The 23933-nt window shown below is 38.1% G+C and overlaps 4 protein-coding genes across 4 annotated transcripts in view; 1 reads left to right on the top strand and 3 right to left on the bottom strand.

Moving 5' to 3' along the window:
• LOC134854894 (uncharacterized) overlaps window positions 1-1353 on the top strand; it is a 4964-nt gene extending 3611 nt beyond the window's left edge. The window contains exons 4-5 of the mRNA XM_063871257.1: window positions 61-315; window positions 1089-1353. Coding sequence (XP_063727327.1) covers window positions 61-315; window positions 1089-1287 — 454 coding nt within the window. The 3' untranslated portion in view covers window positions 1288-1353. The remainder of the gene's footprint in view (window positions 1-60; window positions 316-1088) is intronic.
• The window catches only part of LOC134845265 (transient receptor potential cation channel subfamily M member-like 2), a 65212-nt gene extending 63420 nt beyond the window's left edge, over window positions 1-1792 (bottom strand). The window contains exon 1 of the mRNA XM_063862249.1: window positions 1688-1792. Within this exon, the coding sequence (XP_063718319.1) occupies window positions 1688-1721 (34 nt within the window). The 5' untranslated portion in view covers window positions 1722-1792. The remainder of the gene's footprint in view (window positions 1-1687) is intronic.
• A 5126-nt stretch (window positions 1793-6918) lies between these two features.
• On the bottom strand, window positions 6919-18266 carry LOC134857225 (dolichyl-diphosphooligosaccharide--protein glycosyltransferase subunit 2-like). The gene is made up of 11 exons (XM_063873600.1): window positions 17657-18266; window positions 16977-17387; window positions 16489-16668; window positions 15715-15848; window positions 14869-14998; window positions 14666-14760; window positions 13802-14012; window positions 13381-13563; window positions 12766-12975; window positions 12018-12109; window positions 6919-7545 (listed from the first exon to the last, which is right to left on the bottom strand). The coding sequence occupies exons 1-11, from the start codon at window positions 17984-17986 to the stop codon at window positions 7515-7517; spliced, it is 2007 nt and encodes a 668-aa protein (XP_063729670.1). The 5' UTR covers window positions 17987-18266; the 3' UTR covers window positions 6919-7514.
• A 469-nt stretch (window positions 18267-18735) lies between these two features.
• On the bottom strand, window positions 18736-23730 carry LOC134857224 (UDP-glucose:glycoprotein glucosyltransferase 1-like). The gene has a single exon (XM_063873599.1). It carries the CDS (start codon window positions 23725-23727, stop codon window positions 19066-19068), a length of 4662 nt encoding a protein of 1553 aa, XP_063729669.1. The 5' UTR covers window positions 23728-23730; the 3' UTR covers window positions 18736-19065.
• Window positions 23731-23933: the final 203 nt, after the last annotated feature.

The raw sequence follows: 23933 nt of genomic DNA, 5'->3' as shown, positions 1-23933 counted from the left end.
AACCGCAGTGCAAAAAAGACTGCAGAGAAATTAACATAAAAATAAAATGCATCTATTTAGGTCACAACGGCGCAAATGGGTTCACGCGTTTGACAACGTCACTGCCATTATTTGGGTAGCCTCTCTGGCTGATTACGACCTGACATTACAGGAAGACCAGAAACGACCCACAAACAGAATGAAGGAGAGTCTAACTCTGTTCGAAAGCACAATCCACATGCCAATATTCAGGAGCAAAAACATCGTCTTATTTCTGAACAAGACAGATTTGTTCAAGAAGAAAATCAAGACATCGCCGATATCAGACCATTTTAGGTACACAATTCCAGATCTATTTTTATCACTTTTACTAAAGGTTGAGACAATTTAATTGAAGATTTATCTACTGAAGATTTATCTCGAAAACTATCATTACTTAATTGAAGCAGACTTATTTTAAGACTATTCGTGAATTTAGTGCTAAATTACGTTTTTTTTAAATAAGATACTGCTGCTCTATATTCTAAGTTGTTTGCATGGATGAAACTGTTACTTCATTACAAACTCCAAAATAGAGTCGATTTCGAATCGTTTACTTTGAGTTCAAAATTTCCTCCAAGCCATGAAAAAATCTATTAAAAAATTTTAAACAAGCTTTTTTGGGCACTCAGAGACGGATTTAGACGTCCGCCCCCCTCAGGGATTCGACCCGCTCACCAATCAAAGGGTTCCCCCCTTTGGCATTCTCTTATGACACCCCTTTTCGACCGACAAACCTAAAGTTGAAGTGCAATTTTTTGGTTAAAATTGGTTCAAAAAAAGTATCTAAAATTGCTTTTTTGGCCTGTTTCTTCAAAAAACTGCCCGCGGGGCACAAATTATGGTCAAATTAAGGCCTTCATAGTGTATGTTCTGGCAGTGCTCGGATAATCAGCTTGGTCGACCTAAAAAAAAGTTCGACACGATTTTTTTTTAAAAAAACCCGCACTCGAGAAAATCTTAAATTCACCCCTGGGTGCACTTTCCTTCAAATTAATATTAATTGCCTTCCCCCTCTCGAGAAAATCCAAGATCTGCCACTGATTTGTATCATTTTGCTTTTATTTCAGCTCTTACAGTGGCGGTAGTGATTTTGACGCAGGCTGCCAATTCTTCTGCAACCAATTCCTGTCCAAAAATCAGAATGAACGAAGGAGGATATTCTATCATTTCACATGCGCAACAGATACCCAAGCGCTGACTCATTTGATTAATTCGGCCGTCAACACTATTATGGACGATGTTTTATATAAAGCAGGACTCGCGTAACTTTATTGAGACTCAATTTTAAAAATATGTATAAATATTTTATTCGCATAACATAAATTATTATTATTATTTAATTTTTAGTCCTCGAATCGCTCATAATCGGATTACATTGCAAAAAGTAGAAAAATAACGAATGAAAAATGTTTCAGGGCTATTTTTTCACAGTTTTATCCATTTCGAGAGGCACTGAGCATAGTGGCAAAAGATTTTTGCGTTGAGATTGCCACATTATGTAACCTACGTAAACTGTCGGAAAGTTATTGATTATACTAACGAAAACGGGCAATTCTGAGACAGGTTTTAAATAGCCTTCGATAGATTCTCTGCGATTCGTAGGAACTGAAAATATCTGATCCTGGAAAAAAAAACGGTTTAAAATAATAATTTGGAGTTCACTAACCAGTGACAAGTTCGGTCTTCATCAACTGAATCATTGTATGCAGTTTACAATGAACTCTTGAAATCTTTCGCTAACTGCCAAACAAGAAAACGGTCGCAAACTCAATTTAACAATGAATTCGAATGTAAATACAATGTAAATAGTAATTCAAAAAGTGCGAAAGACATCATTATCGAAGCATAAATATTTATTCAAAATATCGATTTCTCATAGTTCATGCAATATCACCACGCGCATTTTCCGTATTTACTAATTAAAAACTGATTAAAAACATATTTTTAAGCATTTCGATCTTTTATTTACCGAATTTTTGGTGTTTTCAGAATTTTTTTAGAATTAATTTATTTTTGCACAGATTCAAAGAATGATACCAATGATTAGATGGACACAGGGGGTGGATCCAGGATTTTGTCGAGGGGGGGGGGCGGTTTTTTCAATTAAATTTAAAAATTTTGTGTACCTTTTTCTTTTAGGTCGACCAATTTGATTTTCTGAGCTTTAACAATTCGCTGTAAAGACCTTTTAGATCATATTTTGTGCGCCGCAGGCGAATTTTTGAAAAAATAGGCCAAAAAAGGCGCCTTGAGTCACATTTTGGATATTTTTGACCAAAAAAATTGTGGTTTTTTTGACGCGCGCTCCCCCCTTAAAATAAAAATATGTTGGCGCCTTAGGCCCATTTAGAAAAATTATAGGGTCAGTAAGCCAAAAATGGACATCTCAAAATAGTACAAAGGGGGACCCGCTGGTGGATGGACAGCTGGTGGATCCGCTGGTGGATGGACAGAAAAAACCAGTTACAGTGCAGAAATCGCTCACGATTTAGCGTGGCTCTAATCAATATAGCTTCCAAAGGTTTGGAAAAGTGTTTATTTAATGTTCTCTACGAAAAGTTCTCTTATTCCCGACTTTCAGCATGATTTAGGACGTGGTCGATCAATTCTAACACAGCTTCTAGACTATGTTGATTCCTTATACAAAGCACCGATACAAGGGACCTGGTAGAGCGTCTAACTTGCTTTTAGCGAGGCTTTTGATAAAATCGACCATGGAATTCTTCTGAATAAGTTCACGCTCTTGGTATTCGTCGCCGCTATTCCAACTCTAGTAGAAGCAGCATATCCGTATCTGTTGCCCAAAAGGGTCTGCTCCGTTATAAGGCCAAAAATGAAAAATCGCCCATCAAAATTGTTATCAACCAAAATAACTCAACCAAATGGATTTTTTAAGCTCTCCCAACAACTTTATTGACCCTAATTTGACCAAAATTCCTGGGCCGCAGGCAAATTTTTGAAAAAGGCCAAAAAAGCGTTTTTAGGCACTTTTTGGAAATTTTCGACAAAAAAATCGCGTTTTTTCGGCGCGCGCTCCCCCTCAAAATCAGTATATATTGGCGCCCAAGTCGCCTTTAGAAAAATTTTAGGGTCCGTCAGCCAAAAATTGATCTCGGGGACCCGCTGGTGGATGGGTAGCTGGTGGATTGGCTGGTGGATGGACAGCTGGTGGATCCGCTGGTGGATGGACAGAAAAAAACCAGTTACAGTGCAGAAATCGCTCACGATTTAGCGTGGCTCTAATCAATATAGCTTCCAAAGGTTTGGAAAAGTGTTTGTTTAATGCTCTCTACGAAAGGTCCTCTTATTCCCGATTTTCAGCATGATTTAAGACGTGGTCGATCAATTCTAACACAGCTTCTAGACTATGTTGATTCCTTATACAAAGCACCGATACAAGGGACCTGGTAGAGCGTCTAACTTGCTTTTAGCGAGACTTTTGATAAAATCGACCATGGAATTCTTCTGAATAAGTTTCAAGCTCTTGGTATTCGTGACCGCTATCCCAACTCTAGTAGAAGCAGCATATCCGTATCTGTTGCCCAAAAAGAGTCTGCTCCGTTATAAGGCAAAAAATGAAAAATCGCCCATCAAAATTGTTATCAACCAAAATAACTAAACCAAATGGATTTTCTAAGCTCTCCCAAACAACTTTAACGACCCTAATTTGACCAAAATTCCTGGGCCGCAGGCCAATTTTTTGAAAAAGGCCAAAAAAGCGTTTTTAAGCACTTTTTGGAAATTTTCGACCAAAAAATCGCGTTTTTTCGGCGCGCGCTCCCCCTCAAAATCAGTATATATTGGCGCCCAAGTCGCCTTTAGAAAAATTTTAGGGTCCGTCAGCCAAAAATTGATCTCGGGGACCCGCTGGTGGATGGGTAGCTGGTGGATTGGCTGGTGGATGGACAGCTGGTGGATCCGCTGGTGGATGGACAGAAAAAACCAGTTACAGTGCAGAAATCGCTCACGATTTAGCGTGGCTCTAATCAATATAGCTTCCAAATGTTTGGAAAAGTGTTTGTTTAATGTTCTCTACGAAAAGTTCTCTTATTCCCGACTTTCAGCATGATTTAAGACGTGGTCGATCAATTCTAACACAGCTTCTAGACTATGTTGATTCCTTATAAAAAGCACCGATACAAGGGACCTGGTAGAGCGTCTAACTTGCTTTTAGCGAGGCTTTTGATAAAATCGACCATGGAATTCTTCTGAATAAGTTCACGCTCTTGGTATTCGTCGCCACTATTCCAACTCTAGTAGAAGCAGCATATCCGTATCTGTTGCCCAAAAGGGTCTGCTCCGTTATAAGGCCAAAAATGAAAAATCACCCATCAAAATTGTTATCAACCAAAATAACTCAACCAAATGGATTTTTTAAGCTCTCCCAAACAACTTTAACGATCCTAATTTGACCAAAGTTTCTGGGCCGCAGGCAAATTTTTGAAAAAGGCCAAAAAAGCGTTTTTAGGCACTTTTTGGAAATTTTCGACTAAAAAATCGCTTTTTTTCGGCGCGCGCTCCCCCTCAAAATCAGTATATATTGGCGCCCAAGTCGCCCTTAGAAAAATTTTAGGGTCCGTCAGCCAAAAATTGATCTTGGGGACCCGCTGGTGGATGGGTAGCTGGTGGATTGGCTGGTGGATGGACAGCTGGTGGATCCGCTGGTGGATGGACAGAAAAAACCAGTTACAGTGCAGAAATCGCTCACGATTTAGCGTGGCTCTAATCAATATAGCTTCCAAAGGTTTGGAAAAGTGTTTGTTTAATGCTCTCTACGAAAGGTCCTCTTATTCCCGATTTTCAGCATGATTTAAGACGTGGTCGATCAATTCTAACACAGCTTCTAGACTATGTTGATTCCTTATACAAAGCACCGATACAAGGGACCTGGTAGAGCGTCTAACTTGCTTTTAGCGAGACTTTTGATAAAATCGACCATGGAATTCTTCTGAATAAGTTTCAAGCTCTTGGTATTCGTGACCGCTATCCCAACTCTAGTAGAAGCAGCATATCCGTATCTGTTGCCCAAAAAGGGTCTGCTCCGTTATAGGGCCAAAAATGAAAAATCGCCCATCAAAATTGTTATCAACCAAAAAACTCAACCAAATGGATTTTCTAAGCTCTCCCAAACAACTTTAACGACCCTAATTTGACCAAAATTTTTGGGCCGCAGGCAAATTTTTGAAAAAGTCCAAAAAAGCGTTTTCAGGCACTTTTTGGAAATATTCGACCAAAAAATCGCGGTTTTTTGGCGCGCGCTCCCCCTCAAAATTAGCATAGATTGGCGCCGAAGGCGTCTTTAGAAAAATTTTAAGGTCAGTCAGCCAAAAATTGATCTCTCAAAAAGTACAAAGCCCCCCCCCCCCCCCCTAAATCCGCCAATGAACAAAACTGCGCAAAACCCTGAATATTCCGACTGCCTGTTAAGGTCTATGGAAGTAATAACATGAAAAAATTATTAAAAGAAAATAAAATTTAAAAAAAGTTAAAAATTTGAGATTTTTGTGAAAATCATCCCCCAAAACGCCATATGAAGTGGTACAAAATGATAGATTTAAATAAATCTGCTTGTAACAAATCAATTATTGCAAATAAGCTTCTTTCAACCAATTTGGAACGATTTCTATGACAGATTAAATCTCCGCTTACGCGTTAATTGTCCCAATGGGCCGAAATGACGATCTTTAAACCCAATAACTTAACAAAAAATAATCATAGTTGAAATATCTTTTCAAATTCAAGCTCAGCACAACAATTCCTTTTGAAAGATATAAATAAATTCCGTCAAAAATGGTTATAGAAAAAGTCAGGTATGAAAAAAAAACCCATCCCGAGCACAAAAATTCCGTTACTTTCGTATCGAAAGTCGGAACAAAAACAGAAACTTCGTAGATATTAAGGAGAACGACAATTGAAGAATAATATTTAACAGTCGGAAGAATAATATTCAACCATTTAAGTTGACCTCTAGCTTTCTGCAGTTACCGGAAACCAGAATGTGCAGTAAGTTTATTGTAGTTGAACCATATAGTTGCAGTCAAAATTGAACATTACATCGTATCCGTTTTCACGTCTACATCAGAACAATTAATTTTCGTCTAGCTGGAAATTGTATTAATCAAAATCCAATTTTGTCCAAAAACTAGTATCCTAACTTGAGAGCAAGCTAAGCTCCTCATTCTTCTGTTTCCACCGAAGAGCGCAATTTGCCCTCTATTTGAGAACAGTGCACTTTAAAAGAAATCACAAGTGAAACAGTCAGAATGATCGTGAACATATTCAAGACTATCCAAAAAAACTGCCAAAAGAGTGAAGCGCTGTCCAACTGCCATCAAAGGAAAACTTACACCTAGAATTGGATGCGACCTCAAAAACATTCACGATCTTCAACAGTTCGTTCAATTTCAAATCACTGTTGATGCTGGAGACTGCATTAACATAAAGATCAACTTGCATATCGGAGAACCTATAATATTTGCTATAGCCAATGAAAAAAAAATTACTCTTACACTCAGCAGCATGTCCACCCGCCATCAAAGGAAAACTTACACCTAGAAGTGGATGCGACCTCAAAAACATTCACGATCTTCAACAGTTAGTTCAATTTCAAATCACTGTTGATGCTGGAGACTGCATTAACATAAAGATCAACTTGCATATCGGAGAACCTATAATATTTGCTATAGCCAATGAAAAAAAATTACTCTTACACTCAGCAGCATGTGTAATTTTTCAAAATGATACAAAATTTTACTCTTTCGACTTTTGGAAGGGTTAACTGAAATAAGAGCTATAGTTTCTTTCTCTTCAGCCATTAGGGGCATTCGAAACCAAAAAAAAAGTTCTAGATTTTCAACACCCATTGAACACACATTTAAAACAAGAAACACGTGATATTATTTATTAACCAACCAATACACGTAATTTGAAACAAAGCCCAACCCCATATATGATACTTTTACATATAATCAACACGTTTGTTTAAGAGATAAATTTTGTACACTTCCACTCACAAATTTGGGTACATTTTTCAAAGAAAATCAACTATTCAGTACTGAGGAACCATTCATTATTGATGATATAACCTTAAAAAATTTAAAGATTTTGCCATTAAAAAACCAAAATTTTTCGAAGCAAGTAAAATGGTTCCAAGTGTCACAATTTGGAAGCAAATATATATATGAAAAAAGATAAATACTATTAGGGCATTTTCAACGTACAACAATGAAAAGATATGGTATAATAATCACAAAAACACTTTTTACCAGCTTTTTCTTCAACAATTTTGTTTATGAATTCGATCTAGTCAATCAATAACAATTTTAAACAAGTTACAAAACAAGTCCAGTTGTTTAATACAGTCGTTCAGTAATCCGCTGATTCAGGCCGTTTTGATGTTATTTTCACTAAGGAAATTTTTTCTATTCATGGCTTTGATGCTTCACAATGAATCTCGTTTGTTCTCTCCTTCGGTTTATTCCACCTTCTTTTCGTTATCCGCCAACTACACGCGAGTTGTTAACCCTGAAAGCACAAAAATTTGAAAGGTCAAGTCAAGGTAAGGTAATTATAGCTCACTAAAACTCTGAGTAGAAGCAACCAGCAGGCCTGTAGATAGTAGCATGTCTATTACATTACAGTATGTATTTTGTGAACATGATAATCATTCAAAAACTGATAATGTTATGCAATATATCAACAGATTACGTAATTCTGATGTAATTTCGACTTCAAGATAGGGCACTTGTAGAAATGCCGGATTGTTCAACAGCCGCCAGAAAAACCTTCACGAGTTATGATTAGAGAACTATATAATCGCATTGAAACCTAGTAATTTAAGCATAATCTACATTTGTCTTCAAAAAATGGAAAACAAACAAAAAATTTAAAAAAAATCGAAATCAAGTTTTGTTTATCAATTTTTTCATTGGATTAGCACAATTTTTTTTATCAAGTTGAAAGCTATTTTTTCCAGGAGCGCTGATTGAAGCCTAAAAGAAAAATTTTCATACACACAGGCTAAGCTGCGCTTCGGAAACACTTGCGAGAACACGAGAAAAACCAGCTCTATGAAGTTCAAAGAGAATTAGTAGAAGTAAGCCTCGAATTAGTAAAAATTCGGCTAGGTCTCGGATTCAATCTGCGACCAATGGCGACCTAGAGAATATGCTCCTCACTCAATAACCTCTAAGCCACGGACGCTTAATTAGTCAATCGCTTTACTCGCTAGACATTTGTCTAAAACTCAAAACTTTCAAACCGATTTTTCTCGACACTGGAACTATTGGAAAACTTTTTGGAAAACATTTGATGTTCGAAAATACGACTGAAAGTGCGTTTGTATGAATTACTCGACCCATTCCAATGATTATTTGTGGTACCTGATCTTGCGTGGAAAACAAAAAAATACAAAGATAGCCTGTTAGTTAGCAAGTGCAAGAAGCACAGAATTTTCCGACCATAGTCTTTAAAAAATACATTTATTTTCAAATAAGTGTCAGTTTTTCTGCTTGTGTGATAAAAGTATCTGAAAGATTTACTAGCGCATTTGACAGTCCAAGTAAAATAGGCAACTTGGACAAGAGTTTTTATAGAAAAATAAATGGGAAAACAAAAATCAATAAACAAAATTTTTGGCAGAAAATCTGATTCCCAAAATGGCACTAAAAACTGAAACGCTAGATAAAATTCTGTAAAAATTGAAACTTAATCATATCAACGAAATCTTTGTCGTTAAATTTTTGTCGGTTTTCCGCTCCATTCGACTTTTGAAAAAAACGCCAGTCCTTAGCCTGCCTGCATTATCACGGCCGGTTCTTTAGTTCGAATAGCAGAGTAACAAAAAGTTACCCGCTGGAAAAAACAAATTGCATTAGAATGATAATTTTTGCAATGAAAAATAAGCTTGATACAATCGAACAATAGTAACAAAAGATTGCGAAACTGACATGAAGAATCGCATTGAAAAAAGAAGGCTTTTACACAGAGGCAAAAAGTTGCACTTCGCATAAACAAGCAAAAATATGACCGATATGGCTACTGGGAAAAACTGAATTGAATGATGAAAACTTTAAGTCTACAAATTTTCTAAGTGACGCACGCCACATATGAGTCTACATAAATGCTAAATGACACTTGCCAATTATGACGCATTAGCAGTACCAGTCAATTTGAAAAAAAAATTACCAACTAACATGACTCAATTTATAGATCGGACGCATTTTAGTTGGTATACAAAAACTTCATTAAAAACATCGAACCCTGTCCAGATCCGAACCCCTTTATTTTGTTGCATGTCTCATTCCCTACCTCTACGCTACAGATCCATGATACCTTGAAGCTAAAATGCTATTTGTAATATAATAGTCTGTGTTAATATTCTTAGAATTGGCTGTACTTAATAGCTGGTTATTGATCAAAACGAACTCATTTTCACGCAACAATATTTGCGTCGCAACAATAATTGCGACTTAGGTAGGAAAAAAGAGATCATACTATAACACAAGCTTAGCTTGTGTAAAAAAACAAGGATAGCCGGTTACTGTGCAAATAGCACAAAATGTTCCGACCATTGTCTTAAAAAATACAAGTTTTTTTCACATTAGTGTAATTTTTCTTCTTGGGGTGATAAAAAGATCTGAATAAAAAAGTAGAACCTAGGTAAATTCGAAGGTCATGTTAAAATAATTAAAGTAAACAACAGTTTTTGAAAAAATAAATAGCTAGAAAAACAAAAAACATGAAAAATAAAAAAACTTGTATAACTTGCCATATTCCGATGATTATATGCGGTACTTGATTTTGAGTGGACAGCAAAAAAAAAACTAAAACACACCCAAATAAGAATTTCATCCCATTTTCAATTGTCGGAACAACAACACACCCGAAGACCAAGTTCCTCCTGTTTGCAATAGCCGGAACAAAAATATGGATTATCAATTTCACTAAAAAATTAAATATTATCTAAGGCTTCAGGTTCGTCTAAATGGACTACGCTGAAGCTCTTAGTTTATACTACTTCACACACATGCTAATTGCTATCCCCACTTAAACTCTCGTTAAAGAAAAGAACATCTGTAACAGCAGAAAAAGCAAGCTAACTTGTGCAATTCATATATCGTTTGATGGACAACTAACTTTCTGATCAGATTAGTCAGCAGCTTGAAGCATTTGCCTATCAAGAGTTCAAATCAAAATCAATTCAGATACGTTTTAGCTAATTTGATATCAATTTGGGAGTTTCAAACTTCAATTATCGCCATAATGAATTGCTGAAGTTAGCTTAGCGATAGAAAGCATCACAATAGTTTAACGACAGCGAGAATAAAAAGTTAAATGATACCAGTTAGGTTGCAAGGAACGCCCTTTTGCGGGACCCTGCATCTCTATATAAACAAAATAATATTACGCCAAGAAAACTGAAGATTAAGAAAAAGACCTTCAACTATCTTTAAATCTGAATCTTGAAATCTGGCGTCTTTTCTGTTAACGGCCTAAAATATCAAACAGTTAATTGAGCTTGTTTTCATTGAACACCCTTAGATTTCTTTCCGTTGATATTTATTTCAACCAATCAGATTCGAGCATCATCATCAAACTTTCAAAAAGGTGACCACTCGACTAGCATAAAGCTCGAATATCATAAAAGTTTGAAAGTATGAAAATGTATCGACTAGCATAATTTTGAAAGCTTTTTTTCTCAGAAATACAAAACAGGAAAAATCCTTTCAAATTGAAACTTGCACTTCTGAGAAATAGAAAAATAGAAATATCACATATCTTCAGATCAGTCATACCCCACCCGACCCAGGGGCAAATATAGAGAGGGACTAGAGTGTTCGGTTCTCTTCAAGGATCGACCCCTTCCGGCCTAGATGGCCCCTTTGGTACTAGTTTAAGAAAACCTTTTTTAAGAAGACATTTTAACGCCTATTTTGGCCTGTTTTTCCGATCATCCGCCCCTCCCCCTCTCGAGAAAATCCTAGATCCTCCCATGCCCTGACCTGCAATGGCTTGAACCGAATACTGATTGCCGCGCAAACTGTGAAATGCAGAGAAAAACTGTGATTTAGACATGTTTTTTGGTTTCTAGCTACAAAAATCACAGAAGATAAACCGTTAAATTGTTTCATGAGGTCCGTTTTTGTGTATAATAAATAAATAAATAAATAAATAAGTCTTAATTGAAATCAGTAAGTACAACTGATTAACAAATACATTTACAAATTGTAGTTTCTCATGGAAAATCAATTAGAATCCGAAATTTCATTCCGGTCAAATGGTTCGTAGCAATATCAGTGATTTGTATGCCAAGTTATAGAACCGTACTAATAGCGCTTATATTCCGAGACCTCTCAGAGATTTGTCCCAATAAACATGATTGGCAAATACATTTACAAATTGTAGTTTCTCAAGAACCTGTCAGGGAAATGCCGCATAAATTTTTCTTTCATCAGATAATTGCCGACTGGGTTTCCCGCTCTCAATTTTACTTCGCTATACTCTAATCGAGATGGAATTATACTTGAAAGAAAATGGTTGTCATCTCTCGATGTAATTCGGTAATGTTTTTCGTCCTCTTTCCTTGCTAAAATTTTTTTATTCTTTACAAAGTTTAGAAGAAACGTTTTGAGATAACACCAACCAAATTTGACAATATTTGAATTTTTGTTTCGATTTTTATGCTAGTCGATACGATTTTAATTTTTGAAACTTTCATTCTAGTCGATACACCGCCTTTCAATATGGCTGATAGAATACTTTTTGGGTCGTATAACAGAAAAGACTAGTGACCTGACGAAACCACTATTAGTCGGAATTAGTTTTCAAAATTAATACATGCTTGAGGTGGACATTCTACAGTAGGTCACTTAGAAAAGGGAGATATTGTAGGTTGATCGGCGACTAGTAACAAATAATTAGCATACGATTGCTCCACTTCGCTCACAGTTATCTCTTGTTTCCGTTTCTAGGACTCGAATTGGAAGCGTACTGACCTGGCAATGGCTAGTTTTTTGAGCAGTTTGTGTCCACAGAAGAAAGTTATTGACCCCAGCAATACCAGCCACTTCATAGTTTGGAACATATTCTGAAACAAAATTAGATTGATGGTCTTCTTATTTCAATGCTGTTAGTCTTTGATCTAATCAAAACGATATTTCATAGCAAAAATTGATCCAATCAAAACCAAGTGTATCGAGAACTGCAACATTCATGTGAACAGATTTAGCTGATAAAGCCAGGATAATACGCATGGGCGGATCTAGGATTTTCTCGAGGGGGGCGGATTTTCAAAAAAAAATTTTTTTTTAGGTCGACCAAGTCCCTGTTTTGACCAAATTTTCATCGCCGCAGGCAAAATTTTGAAAAAACAGACCAAAAAAGCGTTTTTAGGCACTTTTTGGAAAATTTTGACCAAAAAATCGCGTTTTTTCGGCGCGCGTTCCCCCCTCAAAATTGGTGTATATTGGCGCCCAAGGCGCTTTTAGAAAAGATTTAGGGTCGGTCGGCCAAAAATGGATTTCTTAAAAAGTACCAAAGGGGGGGGTACCCTTTGGGTCGGCAGGGGGTCGAATCCCTGAAGGAGGGGGGGGGCGGTCCCCCTTTAAATCCGCCCCTGACAATACGCGCATGTCAAGTGCAGTTTATTTCTTGATCAGTGATTAGTTTTTGATCAATTTCTTAATGGAGATCACTTTGGTTAAATGGTTAAATTATATCGAGTTGCACCTTAAAACTACTAACCAGTTGTGCCCAGTAGCAATAGTAGAGTCCAAATATGGAAGCCAGTCCCAAGTGGAACCCAATGGTGGGCACATCCATCTCCATATTGGCCACATTAGCACCCATTTTTGACCAGATCAGTAGGAGGAACAGGAGAGGAAGCAGAGCCAGCACGGCGAATGCCTGGGAGAAGATGAGAGCCGGACGAGGATCAGGCTGTCGGAACATGTGCTGAAAAAATGAACAAAAACATCAACTGTGGAGAAATTATAAACAATTTCGCTCCGCATAAAGATCATTAAAAAAAGTTTCATTATTTTCATTGAGACCATCGCGTAATGTAATACTTAACCGGTTCTACCCATAGTGGATACGTTTTGAAAATTTCGTCTAGTCCATCCAATTTACTGATTCGATGATAATTACAGATAGTTGACAACACATTTCCAGAAGTAAATGAAAACCAAAAGATGCAAATACAAACCATCACTTTCGAAAAACACTTTCCCCAAAAATAGTTGCAAATTACCATCTTATCAGATTTAAACAAATAGCTGTCAAGAGGCTGCTCGGTAGCTATAAAATCCAACATCCAATCATGATTGCCCTTTTGGAAGTTACGAGTACTAGACTAACATGAATCTCTGGCTTGGGCTTGAACTCGTCCAGATAGGAGGCTGGCTGGTATGTCTTTCCCTCTGCGAACGCGAGAGTGATCTTGGCTAGCTGCCACATGAAGGAGTTGGAGGCCACTGCATCGCCCACTATCAAGTACATGTTGTAGTCGCCAGATAGTGACTTGAAGATGCTGTCACTCGCCTGCAGAAAAAAATCATGAGAAAAAATAGTTTAAAAATTAAGAATTTTTGTAAATAAAAAAGAGAAGTGTTCATTATTGCGGTTGATGAACTTTTCTAAGGTTAATTAAAGCAAGAGAATGATTTTTTCTCAAAATTATTAAATCAAGTAAGCTAAATATTCCAAATCCAATCCCATCTCATTTTCATTAGGTAACACAATACAAACATCCAGGTATCTAGATCCTTCTTCTTCTGACCTTGAGTTTCATTTCGAACTCGTACAGTCCTGCCGACTTTTCACAGACGAAGAACACCTCCTGGTCAGACTCGATGTGGACCATCCTCATGAACACCTGGTGGGGCTCGAAGTCCAGATTGGACAGTTTGTCTTTGATGGAGAAGGAAGCCACCACCTTCTGAGTGGAGTCAGCATACAGAGTCGATTTCAATGCATTCGGGTAAGACACACTGCAACAAAAATAACACTTACACAATTCCATTGTTCCAAATTCAAGAAACTTATTACCTTCTTTGGCGCATCCAAAATAGCCATAAGACAGTAGGAAAAGAGCCAATGAATGCAAGTAAACAAAAAAACATTGAAATGTTTTTTTTTTAAATATCCCAACTTTCGAATTTCAAAAAAATAGAAGCCTAGAGCTCTTTGAATTTCTACAGCAAATTATTATTAACACGTTTTCGATTAAATGCACCAATTTGAGAAAACTGGAAATTAATTGCTGGGAAATCTGAAACTTAAATTTCACTTTCGAAACTTAAAGTCGCTCACTTTTTCGTGACCTTTACACTTTAGCTGTTCGATAGTGGAGCTTGCCTTCCTTTAAACAAAGGAAATAAACAACTTGAAAAGAAATCAAAATTCAAACAGCGCAAAAGTAAATTCTAGCTTGACCAAATTTTTAGACTTTAAGTTAATCGACTCTTGAGAAAGGAAAGCTTGAAACAAATTGTAAGATTATTGCAAAAATATGGATTAATATTTTATCTAGACATGTCATCCTGTATTTAAATTTTCGTTTTAAAAGTCTTCTTAGTATATGCGAATAGATTCAAGTTTACTTATAAGTTTTGCCTGCAATGTGCCAAAAAAATGCTCTCACGGATTTTGCTTTCCGATGGTGGAAGTGGACTCGGAGTCGATCACTGCAATGTTCATGTTACTCGCAGTCACCTCAGTCAATACACGCAGACTCAACTGAAAAAAAAATCATCTTTCTGATGTTACTTTTGGAACATTTACAGTTAGTACTAGAATACCAAACTATTTTTAAACACCATCTGTCTCTAATGAAACTTCAATAACCTTTGCATTTCCAGGGGCCATTCCAACCAGTTTTGCCGATCCAGGTGCTGAGCTGGAGGACACCGATACCGTGAGGGTGTAGAATCCAGCGCCAGGCTTCAATTTCAACAGGTCCAATGTATACACAGACCTAAATTTTCTTTTCAAATGTTTGTTTTACCAAAAACAGAACAGAAAAACAGTTACTTAATTGTCAATCTCAATTTTCTCAATTCCTAATAGCAAACTTTGAACTGGGCTCCACAGTTTTTCAATCGATACCCTTCAGTTAAATATATCACACCTAAAGGCGAAGCGGAGCTTTGCACCACTTGCTAACACAACCATAAAAAAAGCATAAATCGAAAAAAAAAATGAAAAATGATGAAAATAACTAGGTGAACCAAATTACCGTCTCGATGAAAGATACCTAGCGCTCAGCTAAAGCTGGAGGTACGTGTTTGATACTTTTGAAGTTGTCATGCTGATGCAGGACGAAATGCGACATTGCCCAAAACATTAGTTGTTTCTCTACTAAAATGAGTAAAAGTTTGAGATTTTGGAATTTTTCCAAAGACGTGACCTATTACTGACAAAAAATTACGGAGTAGCAGCTTCTGCGGGAAAATTTCGCGCAACCGCGCTTTTTGATTGAAATTTTCATCTCAAATTTGATAAGGTAGTTTTTAAAAAAAAATTCAAAAAATTTCTAAAAACGGTCAAAGCTCAAAATGTTTTTTTTCCTAAATCTTTATTTTTTTCTGCTACAATGAGGTCAGTGCGTTTAAATTAGAGAATATTCCCAAACTCGTATTTCTCGGTTGAACACTTTTGCATTAATAGATTTTGACAAAAGTTTCCTCTCACTTGTCTGAGGGCGTGGTTGCCTTGAGCTGTTCCTTGCTGACGACGATGACCGAGTCCGAGTTCCTTTCCACCTGTTCTGCGGTCACTCCAGAGACGCCCTTCAACTCCGCCCCCAGCAGATTAGTCACTCTCACCTGCGAACAAAATCAACGCAATGGTAGACAATTTAGATCAATCAAACAGACAAAACAAAACTCCAATCTTTCGTTCCTATTGTGGGAGAAAATGACCTGTTTTTCTACTGCCTCTCAGTTTCTTTTGTGTATATGCAATGCAATGTGACCTGTATCGTCTAAATATGAATCTTCTGTTCGTTCAGGGATCCTAGACAATATCAAGTGAGATCTACGAGCAAACTAGGATATATTAGATAACTGACCCATCAAAACTGTTTTGAACGGTCATTTTTTTTTAAGTTAACCAGCCCGGAGGCCTAACCCAGAAGTTATTTAAGTTGACACGAGCGCATATATCCAGCGCCCATTAAGATATGACTTACCTTGCAAATTGCAGCGCACATGCCATTTGAACTGGCAATCAAATCTACAGGAGCGCCACAATTTTTCAAGAGTTAATAAGGGATGAAAACATAAGAAATTTTAGCACATAAAATTTTTCACTGAAAATGAGCACAAAATTGAAAAAAAAACAGCGCTTTAAAAGCGATTCTTATTCGCTCTTCACTCGATGTTCCGCTTCTTTCGATTTTTCACCACTATAAAATACGTCAAACTTTGAACCCAATCGATTCAAGTGCAGTGAAGTGACACTGACCTTGACCTTCTCGTCCTTGCTGGCAGCGGAGAATGCGAGGGTGTCCAGGGACACTGCCACTGGGATGAAGTGTTGGTTGGTGGAGAGGGTGTGAGCAGAGAGGACCACAAAGTAGAGACTCTTCAGGTTCTGACTGTCCTTGCGAGAGAGAATGTAGCTGGACAGCTGCTGCAGTTTGTTCTGAAACCAACACTCCGCCTTACACTTAAAGGGTTCTAACACGGCACGGATTATAGAAATCATTACCAACTCTTGTAAGTTTCCACGTTAAATTTGCGATCTTATCTCAAAATTAAAAACAAAATGACAACGTCCAACTTAGGATTAATAATCTACAAGATCTCCAACACCAACGTTTCATCAAAAAACTTTGCTTTCAATGCCACACTGATTTAGTTAAGAGATGATCAAAATTTCAACGATCATATCCGGCTTTTAGCTACCGTAGAAACAGGATCCAAAAATTTTAATTTAGATCACAAATGAACCTGCAGGATCAGAGGTGGCTTGTTTAGTTTGGCAGCCAAATTGAAGGCCCCTTCTACAAACAGAGCAGTCACTCCCAGTCCTCCCTCCAGCTGAAGATACTTTTCGTTCACTTCATCCGCCTGACCAATTATGTCTTCAACCAACAAGAACAAGTTGTTCAGCTCAGTTGCAGATGTTTTCGCGGTTCCTGCCAAGTTAGACGCAATATGCACTCCATAAACTTGATTCGACAGAGGAGTGTCGACGTTTGATGTCAATTGAGCTGAGATTGATTTGACGAGTAAGTCTGCGTTGATGGACGCCAGGGATCCGAAGTCTGCAGCCGCTTGGATTCCGTAGAATCGGTCTTGCATCTTGGTCTTTTCATCTTCCACTGTCTTGATGGTCTTCTCGAAGTCCTTCGCAGGAACCTACACAAATAATGCTACTAATTAGGAAAGCTACAGATTAGGAATAAAATAGCGATCATTTTGTAATGCTTCGACTGTTATGTAACTTCCTCGTAGAAGTTATTTATTTACCAAGTTTTGATAGTTAAAATATAGTTGAGATATTTCTAAAAAATACTCTGATTGATATCAAAACAATTCTGATTATGTATCAACAGAACAAATATGTTTAGTGCTTGACAACAAAATCATTTTTGGAAGCAGAACAAAAAAAAAACAGAAGTACTCACCGCACACGAGAGCGCCTTGCTAATACCCGCGATGTAATATGCGTTCTGCAGCTGACTGGCAGAAGCCGCCACCTTCGATTTCACAAAGTCGCACACCGGTTTCGAACTCTTGACCTGTTGACCCAAACCTTTCACAATACTTGAGGCGTAAAACAGAGTTGCCAAATCATGTTGAGTCGGGTTTGATAAAGTGTTCATGGCCAATGCAGCTACTCGCTCGGTGTCTTCTTTGTTGAAGCTGTCGGTTATCGGAGCAGTCTGTGCATTGCACAAACTGACAAGCAGAATGAAACTGCTGACTAGTACACTCAGAACCGAGTCTGATAACATTTCTCAACTGAAAAGAGAAAAATCACCAAAATAAAGTTGTAACCAAAATAAAATAAAATAAAATTTAAACAAAGAAATCAAACGAATAACCAAAAAAAGTTAGAAAGCAGAGAGATGGCACAAAATTTTCCATCACTAAAATTTATTTTCGTGATTTGCACATCGCAGTTTCTTAAAATGCATTTCATTTACAAAAGCGGCACAGACCTACTTCTAGGCTGAATCATTAGAAAAAGCAATGACGCGATCTATTTAAACGTTTAACTGGCTTGAATTGAATTAGCACATATGTGCTAGTACAACAACCACCATGTATATTAATTTTTTTCATGCAGACCAACAGCTACATTTAGACCACACAAGCAAGCTAGCAATAAACACGCAAAAATGGCAGTAGTCAGATAATATCGTGAATGATTGATTAATGAACATGACGAGTTTTATTTTCAAATCACGTAGTTTGGATGAGCTTCAGATTGAGAGGGATGGGTGGTGGGGGGGGGGGGGGGGGGGTGTTTTTCTGGGCAACACTAGATACGACAAATAAACATCATATAGGATCGCATGACGTGAAATTTCGAGTCCCATTCTTTCGCAATAAAAACGGCACCAAACACTGTTTCAAAAAGTCTTTTCTAGTGATAAGTAGAGAAAAGTTCTTCGAACTTAACCTTTTCAGGCGATCGATCGTAAATGACTTAACTTCTTTACCCGATATGGTATGGCAGCTTAGGAACTGAAAAAAACTATTGGATGATAATTTTAACTTCGACAAAATATATTAAAGCATTACGGTACGCAAGACTGGAATTCACTGACAAAATGAAAAAAAAATTAAACTGCAAAATTTCAGAAGTTCTATTTGCGTCTAATTGGCATCAAATCCAAATAATCAATGTCAATATCAAAGTCAGATATGTAAACACATTAAATATAAACATTTAAATAACAATTTAACTGAATTTGACCCTTTGCCAACCAGCTCCAATTTGTCAATACACATTTAACAACACTACCCGGCTTGAACAGCTCATTTCATTTTTGAAACCTACTATATGCCGTGGAAAAAAAAGCATCGATTACAATTCTGTTTTCTTCGTGTCTGTTGCTGGCTCAACGCTTTTTACACTCTTTTTTCCCTCGGAGGCTTTCGAGCTTCCAGTAAGAATCTGTCGTATTTCTGAGTCGTATTCTTTCCACTCGGGTACGATTCGCATCGCTCGGTTCAGCTTCGGCTCTTTCGTCAGAGGGTTGTTGCACAAATCGATTGTCTTCGCACGAGACAGAGACTCATCGGAACACCATGTTTCGCACCATAACCACTCAATTGGCAGTGACTTTATTCTTACTTGATGGATCATGTTGTTCGGCAAATCTTGGTCCAAATTCGCCAAACTATTCGGATCTTGACTCAGTCCCTGGTACTGACCACGTAGTCTGTCACCAGCCGCTATTTTTCTGAACTTCTGAAGATCAATGACATATAAAGCGCTGATATGGTACTTCCTACCAGCCAGATGACTGGCCCAGTATCCACTTTTCCAGAATCGAAATCCTTCCATTTCTTTTTTGTCATCACAAAAAGGCGTGTAACCGTAAGGCGCACCGTCCAAATCCATATCTCGAAGTTCAGTTAGATCTGCACGCACAACTTGGTCAGCATCTACGAAAATGATTTTCTTCACGTTCAAAGGAAATAAGACGTCCAAAAACAGAATTTTGTATCCCCAAATGATTCTCTGTTTCTCAGTTTGTTGATTCAACCATCTTGGCCATTTGTATTCTACTAGCTCATAATCAAACTCGTACGATTCTTTCATTTTATCAACAGTGTCTTTGAACGAAGGTGAAAGATAATTTTTAAGAAACCAAAACTTCACAGGTGCTTTTGTGTTTTTCAGAACACTCACCATCATTACTCTCATGAATCGTTCATAGAGATGACCTGAAGCCACTGAAAAGATATTTAGTACCTCTGATTCCTGATCAGCTGAGGGGCATGATTCGCCATCAGTGCAAGGTAACCCAGCACCATCAGACGTCGCTCGACTCGATTCCGAATTATCGTCGCCGAAAATAGACGATTTGACGGTATCCCAGATTCCCGTATTCTTAGGCGGCTTCTCAGACTCAACCTCGCCCAGGACATCTTTGTTTTGCATGCCTGGCTTCTTACTCACAAAAACATGGATGAACTTATTTGTGAAACTCCTCATAGAAACGACGATGTCACTAGATCCGCTGGGAGTACTAGTACCTTTGGTAGAAGCAATCTCATAAATCTCTTTCGAAGGGCCCTCTCTCAATTTTAGAACCCAAGATCCAGGGTTAGCTTTCAGTTGGAAATATCCCAAATTAGCCATCACTATTGTATCGTACATTTTTGGGTTCTGAGTTGTCCCTAACGTGAACTGCAACCCTCTTGGCGGCTGGCCACTCTGCTTTTCGTAACACTGTCCTTCCAGAAGAATATGAGCCAGCTCATAATTCACGCGAACATTGTCAACCTCTAAATCTTTCAGTAAAATGTTGTCCAAATCGTATGGCGTCCTGACTGCTTCTACAAGCCAGCTTTCAGGTGTCTGCATATTCATTGTAAGCAACGTCGCTTTAGGCAATCCAGTAAACTTAGCCTCCAGTTTGGAATTTGAGATCGAGCCATTTTGATCAAACTCAAGAGACGCCGGCATCACGTATCTGTAGAAGCTATTTTGCGGCATTTCAGACCACTTTTTTATGCAGTTCATCACAACAGATATCTCAGCATTAACAAGTTTGTGCAGCTGTTCTAGAATTGGCGAGACTTTTTGAGCTGCTCTGCTCAAGGGTTCTACGGCTACATAGATTTTATGGAATGGTTCTTCGGGACTTCTTGGAGGTACATGTATAACGCCAACTCGGTCTCTAAAAATGCCTTTCGGCAATTCGACTCGTTCGTTTTCTGCCGCGTTTTTAAGCAAAGTGGAAGTTATTTTCATTGTCAGATCACTCAACTTGTTTCCTTCGAGATTCAAACTTGTCATTGATTTCAACGCTTTCGAGATTTCTTTGGCAGATAACACGTGGATATATTTATCCACTAGCCCAAAGTCATCGTAGCTAAACACCTCGTCGCCCTGAAAAGGTCCGATAACTTTCCCATTAGCAATCAACATCTGGTCCGTCGTCTTAGCTTTCAAAACTTTGCTGCAAAACTCGGTATGCATAGTGTAGACTGCTTTCAACTTTTTCTTGTCTTCGAAAGTTGCATGGAACTTTTTGGAGTCCATTCCTGTAACTTCTAGATCTTTCAGACTCCTTTTTCCAGCCTTCAGTTCCGCGACAAACTCTTCTTTCACCAACTTAGTAATAAACATTTTGGCATCTTGGTTGTTTTGAGACAACAAAGTTGCCAAAATAGCGTCACTTATTAACGTCTCTTTTGCATCACCGTGGTTGAACAGAAATCCGATTCTCATTGAATCTGACTTTTTCAGGTACTTCAGTGCCTGGTACGTGAGAGCTCGACCTTTTGGTTCCTCAAAATTGGCAGCTACCCACAATGTTACGCCTTTGTCAAACTCTGGATTTTTCTTAGCAATGTATAACATGCCATTACTCAAATACTCAGTCATTTGTGGTTGGCTCAAGGAGGAAAATGCCGCCGTAGCATCATATTTAGCGTACTCCAGGTACCGGGACAAGTCTTTGTTCAGAACCCGATCGTTCAATCTCGGCATCACATGACTTTGCTCCATAGCAAAATCTAGTAAATTCGATCGGTCATGAACGTCGTTCTCCCAAACCGCCTTTTGCCAGAAGAATGTTCCAGAGTAAACCTCACTAATAACCAAATCATCTAGATGGTCTTCATGTGAGACTGATATAGGCTTACCATTATACAGGACAGCTGGCAAGGCACCCAGTCCCGATTTCTGGTAAAACTCACTTCCAAGAGTGCTGTACGAATCGTACGCTTGGTCTTTGACAACAGTTTTTAACTCATGGTACTTCACTTTTTCCGTAAACTTTGTCTCCAAAATTTCTTCTGTTATCGAATTATCGGACGTTTTAGGAATGGCTGAATAAACTGATTTCAGAAACGAAAGCGCTTCGTTTGGATCATCTTCAGCCAAAAAGTATCCCACAATTCTGTTGATCATTACATTAACTTCGTTCCTCTCGTCTCTCACAAAAACAAATCCGATTCTAGTTGGAACAGAATTTGACAAACAATACTGCGCGGCAGCTATGTACGCTTTTGAACTCGGATTTGCGGGGTCAATTATGAAAACAGTGTGGTGTATGTTCCTGGCTAGTTTCCTCAGAGATCCCGGAAAGGTTGGTTGTAACAAATACTGCAGCGCCCTGGGCCATCTAGCATACTTGTCGTCATTTTCAAGGTCGTTTACATAATTGATTGCATCACTTCTGATATCGATTGCGTAATCTTCCTCTTTTTGCACGCCAATGTTCAAGTTCAGCAGTGGTTGAATGTTTTCGAACGGAAGTCCAAAACCAAAGAGTGCTGTTATTAGTTTCGATTCAGAATACAGAAGGTCAACTAACGCAAAGGGATCCAAAGTTTCAATTTCAACTTGCAGACCATTGATTAACATGAAAGGAGTTCCCTCATTTGCTATATACTCAATTGCTCGTTGAATATTGGTTATATCATCTCTCAAAGCTTTTGAGACTTTTATTTTTGAAAACTCGTTCGCATATACAGGGAAATTTTGCGAGTACTCACGTAACGCAGAAAGCGCTTCGTATGGTTCTTCGTTTTCTTTCAACTTTTGTACTGTTTGGTAACTGAGGTCCGACAACTCCCATACTTTCAGAGGCTTCAAGCCTTCTGATTCTTGTATCAGATGAAACTGGAGTTTATTAAGACCGTCTTTAAGGTCCGGGTTAGCTTGTTTGAGTTTACCAAAATCGAAGCCTTTGATAACCGAATGCTGTTCTAAAGCTTCAATTTGCGAACTCTCTGAATCTTGACTACTGTCAATTGCTTTATACTCTGTCGACTTAATTGCCAATTCGACTCCATAACCTGACAAATGAACAGTGCTGTTAAACGATTTTTGTACAAAAAACCGTAAGAAGTATCTAACGCTACCATCGTCTGAAAGTTGGGTCAACTCTTTGTGAAAATGTTTGAACGACTCAGTGCCCAAGTTTGCGTATAGAATCACATTAAGCGAACTCTCACTACTCGATTTAGAACCGTATAAATGGTCGAAATCAAAAACAGGAGGCGAGCTTTGCGCTGAGTCTTTTTTCGTTTTCACCAACTCTTTCAGCTCTTTGGCGTCACACGTAACAGAATTTTTGACGACTGCAAACGCTTCACATGAGTCTGATTCGATATAACTTCGGCTCATCTGTTGGTACATGGCGATTGCCGGGGAGTCAAATCTGACAGCTAAAGAGAGACTAAGCGACTCTTTTACTCTCTCTTCCAGAAACTCCGTGTTGTCCAAAATCCAGTTGTATGCATCTAACTGCGTACTGGCTGTGAAGTCTTTTGACACTGTGGACTCAATGAAAAACCAAAGAGAATCCTTCTGGCTTTTGTCTCTGGCTAGAAACTGCGCAGCTTCCAGAAGCAGAGGAGTTTCACTCCATCTTGAAGCCATGGAAACAGACACGGGTATTGACTGCGAGCCCGCGATAAATGATGACATAATTGAGCAAAATAGGACACACCGGTTCAATATTATTCCGATCGCAGAGAAGCGACGATTATGTGCTTCTCCCATACTGTACCTGAAAAACATTTTGCTTAAATACTTTGACCGCGATGAAAATGGCTAGACATAATAGCAATTTACAGTACTGCTGTTCACGGCTGATGTTATAAGGTCTGAATTTTTTTCTCTACTAACTCAATCACTGCGCAACGGCAATGGGGAGCTTCAAATAGAAAAATATCGATCGGAAAAACTTATAATCGCGCTCAGATTTC

Source organism: Symsagittifera roscoffensis, chromosome 1 (genome assembly GCF_963678635.1).
Source record: "Symsagittifera roscoffensis chromosome 1, txSymRosc1.1, whole genome shotgun sequence".
Lineage (NCBI taxonomy): Eukaryota > Metazoa > Xenacoelomorpha > Acoela > Convolutidae > Symsagittifera > Symsagittifera roscoffensis.
This window is presented reverse-complemented; position numbering and strand designations above follow the sequence as displayed.

What these genes read in the sequence shown, in the direction of transcription:
- LOC134857224 (XM_063873599.1), bottom strand. Translation starts at nt 23,727, where the DNA reads ATGGGAGAAGCACATAATCGTCGCTTCTCTGCGATCGGAATAATATTG.
- LOC134857225 (XM_063873600.1), bottom strand. Translation starts at nt 17,986, where the DNA reads ATGTTATCAGACTCGGTTCTGAGTGTACTAGTCAGCAGTTTCATTCTG. An exon ending in GCAAGGCGCTCTCGTGTGCG is followed by an intron (nt 17,388 to 17,656) that starts GTGAGTACTTCT and finishes TTATTTGTGTAG; the next exon opens with GTTCCTGCGAAGGACTTCGA. An exon ending in GCAAGGACGAGAAGGTCAAG is followed by an intron (nt 15,849 to 16,488) that starts GTCAGTGTCACT and finishes TTTTGTTCGCAG; the next exon opens with GTGAGAGTGACTAATCTGCT.